The sequence below is a fragment of the Schistocerca nitens genome, chromosome 4, assembly GCF_023898315.1.
Source record: "Schistocerca nitens isolate TAMUIC-IGC-003100 chromosome 4, iqSchNite1.1, whole genome shotgun sequence".
Classification (NCBI taxonomy): Eukaryota; Metazoa; Arthropoda; class Insecta; order Orthoptera; family Acrididae; genus Schistocerca; species Schistocerca nitens.
In genome coordinates this window covers 866,069,334-866,083,902 of record NC_064617.1, presented here as the reverse complement: position 1 = coordinate 866,083,902, position 14,569 = coordinate 866,069,334, and the positions used below count along the sequence as shown (strand labels likewise).

Here is a 14,569-nt window from a genome sequence, read left to right as displayed (position 1 = left end):
TGCCCGCTAATAAAAAAAAAGTTCTCCTCTTTCTTTTATGTCTAGCAGCGGGTATTTGGTCCCATTTCTCTCAGTTTCTGAATTTCGATGTCTAATTCATCTTTATAAACCTTCCCTCCCCCACCCCCTCCCCCCTGAAAGTTTTATTTGCCTTTGCATTATTAAAAGTCAGATCTGTTTAATTTATAAACATGGTAATAATTCTACGTTGATCTCGAAGTTCTTTGACGTCGACTTAGTTTGCAATATCTGCGAACCAACAGTTTTCACTGAAACCACTGTGGGCAGAGTCATGATGGCTTTCCAGTTTATTAATCTTGAAACGTGACAGTGTCACTTGACACAGAACGCATTTTCGTTTGCCCTTTCTCCCTGCGAATTCCAGTTCCTCTTGCGCTTCTTTATTAAAGAGTCTATTCTTCACGTTTATACTTCTTAGACATGATTGTAACTATGGTTTCTTCCAGAGATCGTGGTGCCAAATCAAAGTCGGCAACGCGAATCGATACCAAAGACGTCACCCAGGTGTCGCTACGATCCACGAGGATGTATGGGGACGCTCCTGAAGATCACGTCTCCCCTCTCAGTACAATAGTGCTCTCGCACCAGATATTAGTATAGAACGGAGCATGTAAAAGTTCTACCCGCGTTGATCACCACTGCTACAGCCGTCAACATCATAGTGTAGGACCAACGAGATGTTTCTGTTGAAGATTGTACTTTTATAGGCAATGACAGTTGTAAATCGTCCAGTACTCCTTGGGCTGGGCTGGATCTTGGATGGGTGACCATCTAGTCTGCCGAGCGCTGTTGGCAAGCGGGGTGCACGCAGACCTTGTGAGGCAAAGTGAGGAGCTACTTGATTGAGAAGTAGAGGCTCCGGTGTCGTAAACTGACATACGGCTGGGTGAGAGGTGGGCTGACCCTCCATATCCGCATCCAGGGACGCTTGTGGGCTGAGGAAGACGCGGCGGTCAGTCGATGCCTTTGGGCCTTCACGGCCTGTTCGGACGAAGGTATTTTCGGGGAAAACAAGTGTACCAAATAGATCTTATAATTAAATGTTTCCTTTAAGTCTCTTTTTATTATCTACGATAATGATCGAAGCAGACGAAATGAATTAAAATTTGTGCTGCTGCCGGGACTCGAACCCGGTCATTATTGCTTATTAGGCTAACCGTTACACCAGCGCCGCACGATGGTTGACATTGCTGCACGAACTAAGCTGAGTGCTCTCCCCAACACAAACTTCATATATCCCTTACATATTGTCACTACTGCCTGGGCTCTCCGATATTGGCAAGCACCCCAACATTGGACGTAATGGGTCGTCCTTGTAGCATTGGCGATCTAATAGATCTTATAATTAAATGTTTCCTTGAGACATTTAAGTCCCGGCCGCAGCTCAAATTTTAATTCATTTCGTCTTCTTCGGTCAAGTGTTTCAAAGTTAAGTAAATCAGTTATTCATTTATGTAATACAATGAACTAATACACTCCTGGAAATGGAAAAAAGAACACATTGACACCGGTGTGTCAGACCCACCATACTTGCTCCGGACACTGCGAGAGGGCTGTACAAGCAATGATCACACGCACGGCACAGCGGACACACCAGGAACCGCGGTGTTGGCCGTCGAATGGCGCTAGCTGCGCAGCATTTGTGCACCGCCGCCGTCAGTGTCAGCCAGTTTGCCGTGGCATACGGAGCTCCGTCGCAGTCTTTAACACTGGTAGCATGCCGCGACAGCGTGGACGTGAACCGTATGTGCAATTGACGGACTTTGAGCGAGGGCGTATAGTGGGCATGCGGGAGGCCGGGTGGACGTACCGCCGAATTGCTCAACACGTGGGGCGTGAGGTCTCCACAGTACATCGATGTTGTCGCCAGTGGTCGGCGGAAGGTGCACGTGCCCGTCGACCTGGGACCGGACCGCAGCGACGCACGGATGCACGCCAAGACCGTAGGATCCTACGCAGTGCCGTAGGGGACCGCACCGCCACTTCCCAGCAAATTAGGGACACTGTTGCTCCTGGGGTATCGGCGAGGACCATTCGCAACCGCCTCCATGAAGCTGGGCTACGGTCCCGCACACCGTTAGGCCGTCTTCCGCTCACGCCCCAACATCGTGCAGCCCGCCTCCAGTGGTGTCGCGACAGGCGTGAATGGAGGGACGAATGGAGACGTGTCGTCTTCAGCGATGAGAGTCGCTTCTGCCTTGGTGCCAATGATGGTCGTATGCGTGTTTGGCGCCGTGCAGGTGAGCGCCACAATCAGGACTGCATACGACCGAGGCACACAGGGCCAACACCCGGCATCATGGTGTGGGGAGCGATCTCCTACACTGGCCGTACACCACTGGTGATCGTCGAGGGGACACTGAATAGTGCACGGTACATCCAGACCGTCATCGAACCCATCGTTCTACCATTCCTAGACCGGCAAGGGAACTTGCTGTTCCAACAGGACATGCACGTCCGCATGTATCCCGTGCCACCCAACGTGCTCTAGAAGGTGTAAGTCAACTACCCTGGCCAGCAAGATCTCCGGATCTGTCCCCCATTGAGCATGTTTGGGACTGGATGAAGCGTCGTCTCACGCGGTCTGCACGTCCAGCACGAACGCTGGTCCAACTGAGGCGCCAGGTGGAAATGGCATGGCAAGCCGTTCCACAGGACTACATCCAGCATCTCTACGATCGTCTCCATGGGAGAATAGCAGCCTGCATTGCTGCGAAAGGTGGATATACTTTGTACTAGTGCCGACATTGTGCATGCTCTGTTGCCTGTGTCTATGTGCCTGTGGTTCTGTCAGTGTGATCATGTGATGTATCTGACCCCAGGAATGTGTCAATAAAGTTTCCCCTTCCTGGGACAATGAATTCACGGTGTTCTTATTTCAATTTCCAGGAGTGTATTTATGTGTTCTAGGTTAATGAACCTTCTCCCAGAGCCATCAAAGAACCCACAGCAATGACCAGAGAAAAGTAGTCTCAACTGGTCACAAAAGTAACTATTATGGCAGCAAAAAAATCACAATGTTTCTGAAACTTCCTGGCAGATTAAAACTGTGTGCCCGACCGAGACTTGACCTCGGGACCTTTGCCTTTCGCGGGCAAGTGCTCTACCAACTGAGCTTCCGAAGCACGACTCACGCCCGGTACTCACAGCTTTACTTCTGCCAGTATCTCGTCTCCTACCTTCCGCGCACCTTCAGCGCACACTCCGCTGCAGAGTGAAAATCTCATTCTGGAAACAATGTTTCTGGATGGAGAACAACGTTATTCGTTACTGCTGCTGGTATAACTTCGTCGACGTGAAATGAAGTGTGCACGTATACAGTGTGTATTACATAGTCCACAAGAGCCACACTAGATTGAGGCAAGCGCTGCACTGTGGCCACATCTGTGCTACAGCAAAATTACAACAGCCTTTGTCAGGTTAAGGTAAGGGAAGGACAGTAATATTCCTTGTAGAGTTGAAGATGAAATGTACAGATGCAAGTTGTCTCTTTGAAGGAGTGGGTACTCACGAGTTGGGGTGCTGTATGCTCCTCTCAGAGAAGGGGTCGTATTCTGGAGCGCTCTCATGCTGCTTGGAAACGGTGTCCTCCGTCAACTGGGCCCTGCAACATTCACACATACAACATGAGTATAGCGTGACACACTTAGTACGTACCGTGGTATGTGTCTGTAAAGGTAACACAATAAGTCTGTACATAATTTGTATACTAATATTTGTCTGATAAGGATTAATACATCACACTTCGTTTATGCTGTATTTACGGTTTTATTTAAGATTTTTATTAATTTTAAAGTCATTTATATAGTCTGTATCTGAATTGGAAAACCTATAACAATATTTAATTGTGACCATATTCTGAGAGAGTGAGAACCCAGACGTATATCGATAAGTAGCAAGTTCTGATGTAACAATCGGAGGACAGTACTGACGCGTGGTTACCTGTTGGCCGGTGGACGGGTATGGATGGCAAATTTGTAGATGCGGAAACATAGTTTTTCCATGTAGTGTAGACTGTGAAAATAATAGACAAAGTGTATTTAAAACTACGCGTCGTAGATTAATTTTTTACACAGCAGATCCTATTAAAAAGGCTGCAACATCAGAATAGTGCAGAGACACCTTCGTTAACGGGACAATTTACGAAGCACAAGCGGACTGCCAGGTTAAAGTTGCAGTTAGTGTATGTATGGTGTCACCGCCAGACACCACACTTGCTAGGTGGTAGTCTTTAAATCGGCCGCGGTCCGTTAGTATACATCGGACCCGCGTGTCGCCACTATCAGTGATTGCAGACCGAGCGCCGCCACACGGCAGGTCTAGTCTAGAGAGACTCCCTAGCACTCGCCCCAGTTATACAGCCGACTTTGCTAGAGATGGTTCACTGACTACATACGCTCTCATTTTCAGGGACGACAGTTTAGCATAGCCTTCAACTACGTCATTTGCTACGACCTAGCAAGGCGCCATATTCAGTTACTATAAGAATGTGTTCTGAACAGATATTGTGAATCATGTACCGTCAAGAGCGACGTTCATCATTAATGGATTAAAGTTAAGTATCAAACTAATTACGTCCGCTTTCTGAATTCTCATTCCTTGTCATGTTCCAGACCACACGTCAGTATAGTTCTTCCCTCCTCACGCCAGCCTGCGTGAGCTAAAACGCGAGCATTTCGGCCTCCTCTAGTAACACGGTGTTGGCTCTTCTGCCAACACAACAGTATGTGCCTCTTGTCGTGAACTAACATATCGCGAAGTAATACCGAAGCAGTAACAGGTATACTGAGTGAACTGTTTTCAATATCGAGCACCTACTCCGAACTGTGTACTATGTACAAAAAACTACAACATTCGAACAGTGATCAGTTGGTTATTACATGCAATGACGTTAATAAACATTGCATCGTTTAGGCGAATTACATTTCGTCTAAATCTCGTTCGCTAACGCTTCAACCAACAAGGCGGCAGCAAGCATTCTTAACCGCGTCGTCATAGTATCGCTTTCGTGAGAAAAGCCACAGCGTCATTATTTAATAACGATCACAGTTACTGGAATATATGTGTGCGCAGCCACCATGGAATAACGAATCGGCATTTCTCAGACCTAAGTTCATTTCTCCGAACATTATGTTAGCGAAATTTTCTCTCGCGATTATGTTGCTTGAAATTATCTATTAAATAAAACCAACTTTTGTTTTGCTAACATGCAAGGTTACTCATTGCTGTTATCCACTATACGTAACTGCCCGCTCTTGACTTCCTACAGTAATAAGTAATATTTTTTATTGTTTTGTCTATATAAACTAGCTGCTGCCCAGGTTTAAAAAATTATTTATAAAGAAATGTTTATTTTGAGATGATGTGAGAAGCTGACGGAGTACATGTCGATCATAGCTCACTCATTTACTTAAGGAAAAAAACTAACCTCTCTTCTAAACTTAATGACTTCATTTGTTAGTTAACTTTCACGGATGACATTTTACCCATCCGACGGGAACAATAGTCACACTAACGGGTGCACGAGAACAGTGATTTTTTTCCAAAATAAAAGCTTGACTATCTGTTAATTCCGGCCGGCCGATGTGGCCGAGCAGTTCTGAGCGCTTCAGTCTGTAACCGCGCGATCGCTACGGTCGCAGGTTCGAATCCTGCCTCGGGTATGGAAGTATGTGATGTCCTTAGGTTAGTTAGGTTTAAGTAGTTCTAAGTTCTAGGGGACTGATGACCACAGATGTTAAGTCCCATACAGCTCAGAGCCATCTGTTAATTCCGAACTTCGATCAAATCCGTCCAGCCTCTTCAGCGTGATGGAGTAACGAACATACTAGCTCGACGAAGAAAGAAAATAAGCAATTTGTAGTACGGTAATGTGCAAATTTTATAAAATTTGCAAGTGCGACTAAGTCGTCTGTCCTCGCGTTTGTGCCTATCACCAGCGGATACACTCGCATATCGTAATCAAATTCAGCCTCACTAAAGGCCTACCATGTTCTGCTTGTAAAGACACGACACCTCTTTATCGTACAGCATTTAAATGACACCGTCGCTGTAAGTCTTCAAGCGTCTCGGAGGCTAAAAGATACTTCTGCCGCTCAGCGGCTAAAATGCATCGCATCCACGTCGCAATAGAGGTTTAAAGTGGCCTCTTTGGAACGGCAGGTGAGAGGGATAGTAGCGGTTGCCATGCAGGAAATACATAAGCGTACCTTGGCTTACACCATGTTGACGGGCCACTTTGTTCGAGCTTGTACTAGTATCCGTCTTAATATCCTGTAGAACCCGGTCTTCCAAATCTGGTGCATCCACAGTCCGCCGCCTCTCTACACGTTCGTCTGTCTGAGACAACCCTTGATCACACAATCGCCCAAAAACGGCTTGAAATGTTGTGTGATGTGGTTGGTGTATGTGAGGGTACTTGCTTTGATATAGCCGTGCTGCCTGCAATACACAAGGAACAAATGGCACGTTGTCAGAAGAACTTTCATTCGTCAGCGTCATCTACCGTGGCAACGGTGGTTTTCAAGGCACGTGTTCCTAGGATCGTTTCTCCTCCATTTCCAGTCAGAAATCCGTCTCTGCAGTTTAAGGGTTTTATTGATGTTCGCCCTGTCTATTGCCTGCTTGTGTTGACAAGAGTCAGTGATCATTCTACAACACATGAGAATATTGTTCTGTTAACTGTAGGAAAAGAAAGTTTTATAACATATTAGACGATCCAGAATTACGTACGACAGACTTCGTACTTGCTTCATTGAAGAGGAATCCATAGTCCATGTTGAACTCTCCTAAGTATGAGGGCTATTCGGAAAGTAAGGAACGACAGGCTTCAAAAATGGTTCAAATGGCTCTGAGCACTATGGGACTTAACATCTGTGGTCATCAGTCCCCCAGAACTTAGAACTACTTAAACCTAACTAACCTAAGGACATCACACACATCCATGCCCGAGGCAGGATTCGAACCTGCGACCGTAGCAGTCACGCGGTTCCGGACTGAGCGCCTAGAACCGCTAGACCACCGCGGCCGGCAAGGAACGACAGGTCGCGAAATGGAAACCACAGTGAAAATCAAAACTGTTTTATTTGCAGCGGTTAGCTACACCTACCAGCTACTTCTCTACACAGACTTAGATATCTGTCGTAGCGTTGTACAAACTTTTCAATTCCCTCCTTACAGAAAACAGCCGCCAGTGTTTTTCGAGAATTTTCTACTCTGGACTGCAGCTCGTTGTCTATGTCAAAATATTGTCGTCATAGCCAGCGGTTCATTTGAGCAGAGATGAACCTCGGGTGTCGTCAATTACAGGCTGTATTGTGGGTGATCAAACACTTCCCATCGAAAACGCTGCCGGAGCATCTTCATTGCCCCTGCAGAGTGCGGCCGAGAATTGTCGTGTAGAACTGACCGCATGACAGTTATGTTATATGGATTGCATAGCTTCAGGCGAAATCTTTCGCCAGGCCCTCATACTTGGTTGGAGACGCTAATTTCTAGCCATCTTTACGTTCTCACTGTGAGCTCAGAAATGAAAAGAGCGACATGATGCGATCGACGGGCGTACTAGACACAGTGCCCAACGCATCTGTGCAAAGCTTCATCAGATTTTCACTGTATTTTGCATTTTGCGACCGATCGTTCCTTACTTTACGAATAACCCTCGTACACCGTAAGGTAGGCAGGATTTTTCAGCACCTGTGCCGGGCGCATGATGCCCAGTGCCTTATTGACATTCACAACAGTTATTTTACTAGCTCTGACGATGACTTCGTGCATATTATTCGTGGTGCTGATAGAAACAGCACTGGCGTTTTCTATATATCTCTGGGTGTAAGTTATACAATAAACCTTGTGATATTTAATACCAAGAAAATAATATCAAGGTATTTTACCTCTTGAAATTAGCTGCTCTTCAGTTTGTACGTGAATTACCTGGATGGCTACCAAATAAATTTAGTTTTCGTTTAGGATCTTGTATAGAATTTAGCTTTTGGGTCTACTAACGCCTTCACCGTTCAGATGACCAATTGTAGCACTAGTACCAAATTTCCTGTATAGATGGTCCTTAAAAGGGCCATTGGTCTACTTACTAAAATCAACTTCGTGCGTGGTTATATGATCAATACCAGAAGATCACTGGAATTGTCTGGCAGCAGTATTGTGGCTATTGGTTTAGAACCACTAAGAGGACACGTACAGCTTAAGGTATGCTATGGACGCGAGTAACGCTCTACAGTTAATTTGGGGAACTTCAACAACCGTTATGGCCTATGGAATACAAATCTAATGATGAAAATTTGAAAATGCTGGTTGACTGATCTGGATAACACAGCACACATCGAAATACATGTCTCGGAAACAGATTACAACCCTGATTTATGTTTTGTACCCTCCGAGAACAATCACCTGCCGTTACCAGCGTCACGTAAAGTCCTGGATTACTTCCAACACGGTCAGCACAGTCCAGTGATTCTCGAAATAGGTACAAGCTTACCTGTTATAAGACCATTTACCAGACCTTGATGGAACTTGAAAAGAACTCATTAGTCTGCATTTCCTGAAAATATGGATAAAAGTCCGGGACGGATTCAACATAAGCACAAACTATATCTACACATACATTTATACTCCGCAAGCCACCCAACGGTGTGTGGCGGAGGGCACTTTACGTGCCACTGCTATTACCTCCCTTTCCTGTTCCAGTCACGTATGGTTCGCGGGAAGAACGACTGTCGGAAAGCCTCCGTGCGCGCTCGAATCTCTCTGATTTTGCATTCGTGATCGCCTCGGGAGGTATAAGTAGGGGGAAGCAATATATTCGATACCTCATCTCGAAACCTGGACAGCAAGCTACACCGCGATGCAGAGCGCCTCTCTTGCAGAGTCTGCCACTTGAGTTTGCTAAACATCTCCGTAACGCTATCACGCTTACCAAATAACCCTGTGAAGAAACGCGCCGCTCTTCTTTGGATCTTCTCTATCTCCTCTGTCAACCCAACCTGGTAAGGATCCCACACTGATGAGCAATACTCAAGTATAGTTCGAACGAGTGTTTTGTAAGCCACCTCCCTTGTTGATGGACTACATTTTCTAAGGACTCTCCCAACGAATCTCAACCTGGCACCCGCATTACCAACAATTAGTTTTATATGATCATTCCACTTCAAATCGTTCCGTACGCATACTCCCAAATATTTTACAGAAATAACTGCTGCTACTGTTTGTTCTGCTATCATATAATCATACAATAAAGGATCCTTCTTTCTATGTATTCACAATACATTACGTTTGTCTATGTTAAGGGTCAGTTGCCACTCCCTGCACCAAGAGCCTATCCGCTGCAGATCTTCCTGCATTTCGCTGTAATTTTCTAATGCAGCAACTTCTCTGTATACTACAGCATCATCCGCGAAAGCCGCATGTAACTTCCGACACTATCTACTAGGTCATCTATATATATATTGTGAAAAACAATGGTCCCATAACACTCCCCTGTGGCACGCCAGAGGTTACTTTGTCTGTAGACGTCTCTCCATTGAGAACAACATGCTGTGTTCTGTTTGCTAGAAACTCTTCAATCCAGCCACACAGCTGGTCAGATATTCCGTAGGCTCATAATTTGTTCATCAGGCGATAGTGCGGAACTGTATCGAACGCCTTCCGGAAGTCAAGGAAAATGGCGTCTACCTGGGAGCCTGTATCTAATATTTTCTGGGTCTCATGAACAAATAAGAGATTATTGGAGCTGTGCTGTATACAGAACAGAAATATATCCCAAGAGGCTTGTGCAAAGGAATGCGTACCTGAATGAACGTAAAACTGTGAAATTCTGTATACAAAGTTTCGTCGCATCAATGACTGTGAAATAGCTGATTAACTTCTGCACATTATTGATGCAGCTCATTGTATGCGGTGGACTCAACTAATTTACAGTTGATGATGCTGGGATGATATTCATAGTAAAAACAGGGGAAGCAGTAATTTTCTCGGCATCTTGCGCACTTCACAAACACCGAATTTTTACACTTAATTCGTTCACATCTGTAAGAGGTTCGCTCTCATAATACGGTTTACGCCAAAACACGTGTGACGCATCATTTCAATAAGTGTTGCTTGCTTGGTTGATTCGTGAGAGGGGACCAAACAGCGAGGTCATCGGTCCCATCGGATTAGGGTAGGAAGTCGGCCGTGCCCTTTTAAGGGAACCATCGCGGCATTTGCGTGAAGAGATTTAAGGAAATTACGGAAAACGTAAATCACGATGGCAGGACGCGGGCTTGAACCGTCGTCCTCCCGAATGCGAGTCCAGTGCGCTAACGAGTGCGCCACCTCGCTCGGTGCCAAGTATTGCCAAGAATAACTGGTGACGTAAAATGAAACGCATTTTGAAGCAGAGTTGGATGTGATTTCTTTCTCTCTTTCGTTGAGATAAGGGCGATTTGAAACTGTTTAACGAAATGCTTTACCTGACGATAAAAAATGGACATCGCAGGGTTTCAAGTAGCAGAGTTCATTTGGAGGAAATCATTTTAATACCGAATGATGCCAGTCCCTGTTCGTCTTGAAAAATCTCGTCGTATGACGGTGGATTTTTTTTTTTTTTTTTTTTTTTTTTTTTTTTGTCTTCCCACGGAATCAATTAACAGAAGACGTCAGTTCTGCTGTTCATTACATCAGTCAAAAAATTGTTTGTATAAGACTGTTGAAAGTTTCTCATATTTTGACGATTTATTTCGCCGCGTACTCACCCACCGTTTCTTGAATCCTCGGTACAAATAGCCAGTGCTCTCTGGTAGGGATATGTAGACTGCTGGCAATAATTCTCCAGAAAGGATTATAGCGTACTGCGCTGTATACGAATGGCTAACTTAGTTTACATTTCGGTTTATTTGCTGTGAAAATAAGGTAAAAATTGAAAATAAAGAAAAGTTTCCGCATATAGACTCGAATCTAAGATTACGGTTTTTGCCTCTTTCCGCTGTTTCAGCGAGGGCCTGGAGCTTCCTGTAACGTAAATGGCTGATGCCTCGCCCGACCAGCTATTTTTCTAAACGCTTGACTATCTGGAGCACCCTATTCTGCCACTTTAGTTTCTGGCCAAGCCCTGTAGATGCCATATGCCTTGTTATGTACTCTGTTCATCGTAAGAATAAACCTGATGTAAACATTACGTGATGTATTCTTCCGCGTTTGCTTGAATCTCATTGGATTTCGTTTCACGTGGAGCGGAAGCCAAGTTGTGACCAGTATAGTCAAGTGCGGTCATAAGGATATGTTTTATGCTCTGTAGACTGAGCGACAATGCGGGGCAACAGCTTTACCGGCGCATTAAGCTTGGGACAGCAGTACCCAGCCAGCGGTCCAAGTACCCTGTAATGACGTGAGCACTTGCAGTTGAGACGTAAAAAGAGAACAGCAAAGAAACAATATAGTTTCGAATGTTAAAAATCTCGTCGTTGTGGCGACATTTGAACCAGCGACACATTTAGTGCACTGAGCTATCAAATTCAGCAGTGACATGCGAAAAAACTGTGTGCGTTAGTTCCAGTACTTCTGGCAGTTTAACATTCTTGTTATTTCTCAGGCCAAATCCCTTAACTTGGCTCCACATCAGTTCTGTTGGATTCATTTAGTAGTCGTACAGTGGCAAATGTAAAAATGCAGCATTTGTATGGTAGGCTCTATGCTGTGAAAATGATTGTTTTTCATGTTTCTACGACACCTGTTCCTGTGGTATAAAACAATGGACATAGTCCAAATAAAGAGTATTTAGTTTTCCGTTTTTGACTTAAAAAGTGAAACTGCTATTTTTCTTAATTTAAGCAACCTTTATTAACGGTCTTTCATAAAATATCGACAACTGAGAATTTATATTTGAAATGAAAAAAGGAAGTTCGCGTACAATATGTAATTAAGCCGGCCGCTGTTGGCCGAGCGGTTCTGGCGCTACAGTCTGGAACCGCGCGACCGCCACGGTCGCAGGTTCGAATCCTGCCTCGGGCATGGATGTGTGTGGTGTCCTTAGGTTAGTTAGGTTTAAGTAGTTCTAAGTTCTAGGGGACTTATGACCTCAGCAGTTGAGTCCCATAGTGCTCAGAGCCATATGTAATTAAAAACAAGAACACATGCATTATTCACAAAAATGATGATGAATTACACAACAACGAGATTTAGATAATTTGAAGTGAACGAGGAAAAAATTGAGTGGGGCGACATTTGAACCAGCGACACATTTAGTGCACTGAGCTATCAAGTTATTACGCTACCGATTCCACTATATACAAAGATGCAAAGTTATTGCAACTATACTACTGGCCATTAAAATTGATACACCACGGAGATGACGTGCTACAGACGCGAAATTTAACCGACAGAAAGAAGACGATGTGATATGCAAATGATTAGCTTTTCAGAGCATTCACAAAAGGTTGGTGCCGGTGGTGACACCTACAACGTGCTGACATGAGGAAAATTTCCAACCGATTTCTCATACACAAACAACAGTTGACCGGCGTTGCCTGGTGAAACGTTGTTGTGATGCCTCGTGTAAGGAGAAGAAATGCGTACCATCACGTTTCCGACTTTAATAAAGGTCGGATTGTAGCCTATTGCGATTACGGTTTATCGTATCGCGACATTGCTGCTCGCGTTGGTCGAGATCAAATGACTGTTAGCAGAATATGGAATCGGTGGGTTCAGGACGGTAATACGGAACGCCGTGCTGGATCCCAACGGCCTCGTATCATTCGCAGTCGAGATGACAGGCATCTTATCCGCATGGCTGTAACGGATCGTGCAGCCACGTCTCGATCCCTGAGTCAACAGATGGGGACATTTGCAAGACGACAACCATCTGCACGAACAGTTCGACGACGTTTGCAGCAGCATGGACTATCAGCTCGGTGACCATGGCTGCGGTTACCCTTGACGCTCCATCACAGACAGGAGCGCCTGCGATGGTGTACTCAACGACGAAACTGGGTGCAAGAATGGCAAAACGTCAGTTCTTCGGATGAATGCAGATTCTGTTTACAGCATCATGATGGTCGCATCCGTGTTTGGCGACATCGCGCTGAAAACACATTGGAAGCGTTTATTCGTCATCGCCACACTGGCGTATCACCCGGCGTTATAGTAAGAGGTGCCATTGGTTACACGTCTCGCTCACCTCATGTTCACATTGATGGCACATTGAACAGTGGACGTTACATTTCAGATGTGTTACGACCCGTGGCTCTACCCTTCATTCGATCCCTGCGACACCCTACATTTCAGCAGGATAATGCACGACCGTATGTTGCATGTACTGTACGGGCCTTTCTGGATACAGAAAATGTTAGACTGCTGCCCTGGCCAGCACATTCTCCAAATCTCTCACCAACTGAAGACGTCTGGTCAATGGTGGCAGAGCAACTGGCTCGTCACAATTCGCCAGTCACTACTCTTGATGAACTGTGGTATCGTGTTGAAGCTGCATGGGCAGCTGTACCTGTACACGCCATCCAAGCTCTGTTTGACTCAATGCGCAGGCGTATCAAGGCCGTTATTATGGCCAGAGGTGGTTGTTCTGGGTACTGATTTCTCAGGGTCTATGCACCCAAATTGCTTGAAAATGTAATCACATGTCATTTATAGTAAAATATATTTGTCCAATGAATACCCGTTTATCACCTGCATTTCTTCTTGGTGTAGCAATTTTAATGGCCAGTAGTGTATATCTGATACAGTTGCTCGGAAAACTTCAAAGCCGATTATCTCTGTAAATTTGTGACAAACATTAAGAACAACCTATTTCACGGAATTTTTAACCGTGTTCCACGCGTGTGTTTCACTACGGAACAGCAATCAGCCCAGCCATTTTCATACCGCGCTCAGCGCGACAATCAGAGCACAACAGTGCAGAGGCTGTGACTGTAGACGATTTTTGAAATAAAAACTACATAGCTAAAGCGTGATTAAGAAAAACGTTGATGGCTGCAAATACATTTGAATAACTTAAAGTTTCACTTAACGTAACTTGGTAATAATATATCTAATACGTAAGTAGGACCTACTTCCAAGGGCGCAACAACACCAGTGTTCATGTGCTGCGGCTACTGACCAATCATCGCGTTTGTGTTTGTTTACATCAGGTGCATTCTTATGATGAACGGAGTATAGTTGCATAGACCCCTCCCCCTTTCTGCGTGTGGCGACTCGGTGTAGCCTGAGAACTACGCTGCCGATGTCTACACCGCAATAGCCGATTCCAGCCGCCTCTACCTTTCAAGTTTAGCACATTTTTCTGATATTTCTGCGAAAAGCTTCAACGTCAACATTAGCAAGCGTTACATCACTGTCAAACGCGTCGGCTATTCGCCACTAGCTAGTCTTCTGTTTTCTTCCAAAGCAATTTGCTTCTAACAGCCTTAATTGCCCGGCTGTGTGCGGCATTCCCTGTGTAGCGGCGCAGTGGATGCCTCGCGGAGTTCAGCGACTTTGATTTGCAGCAGCCAATAAAACTTCAGTTTGAGAAAAAGCAGTAGCTACAGTAAGTCGCTCTGCGGTC

General features: G+C 45.2%; 1 protein-coding gene across 1 annotated transcript in view; it reads right to left on the bottom strand.

Moving 5' to 3' along the window:
* LOC126251904 (proton-coupled amino acid transporter-like protein CG1139) overlaps positions 1–14,569 on the bottom strand; it is a 179,162-nt gene that overhangs the window by 63,591 nt on the left and 101,002 nt on the right. The window contains exon 3 of the mRNA XM_049952630.1: positions 3,533–3,625. Within this exon, the coding sequence (XP_049808587.1) occupies positions 3,533–3,625 (93 nt within the window). The remainder of the gene's footprint in view (positions 1–3,532; positions 3,626–14,569) is intronic.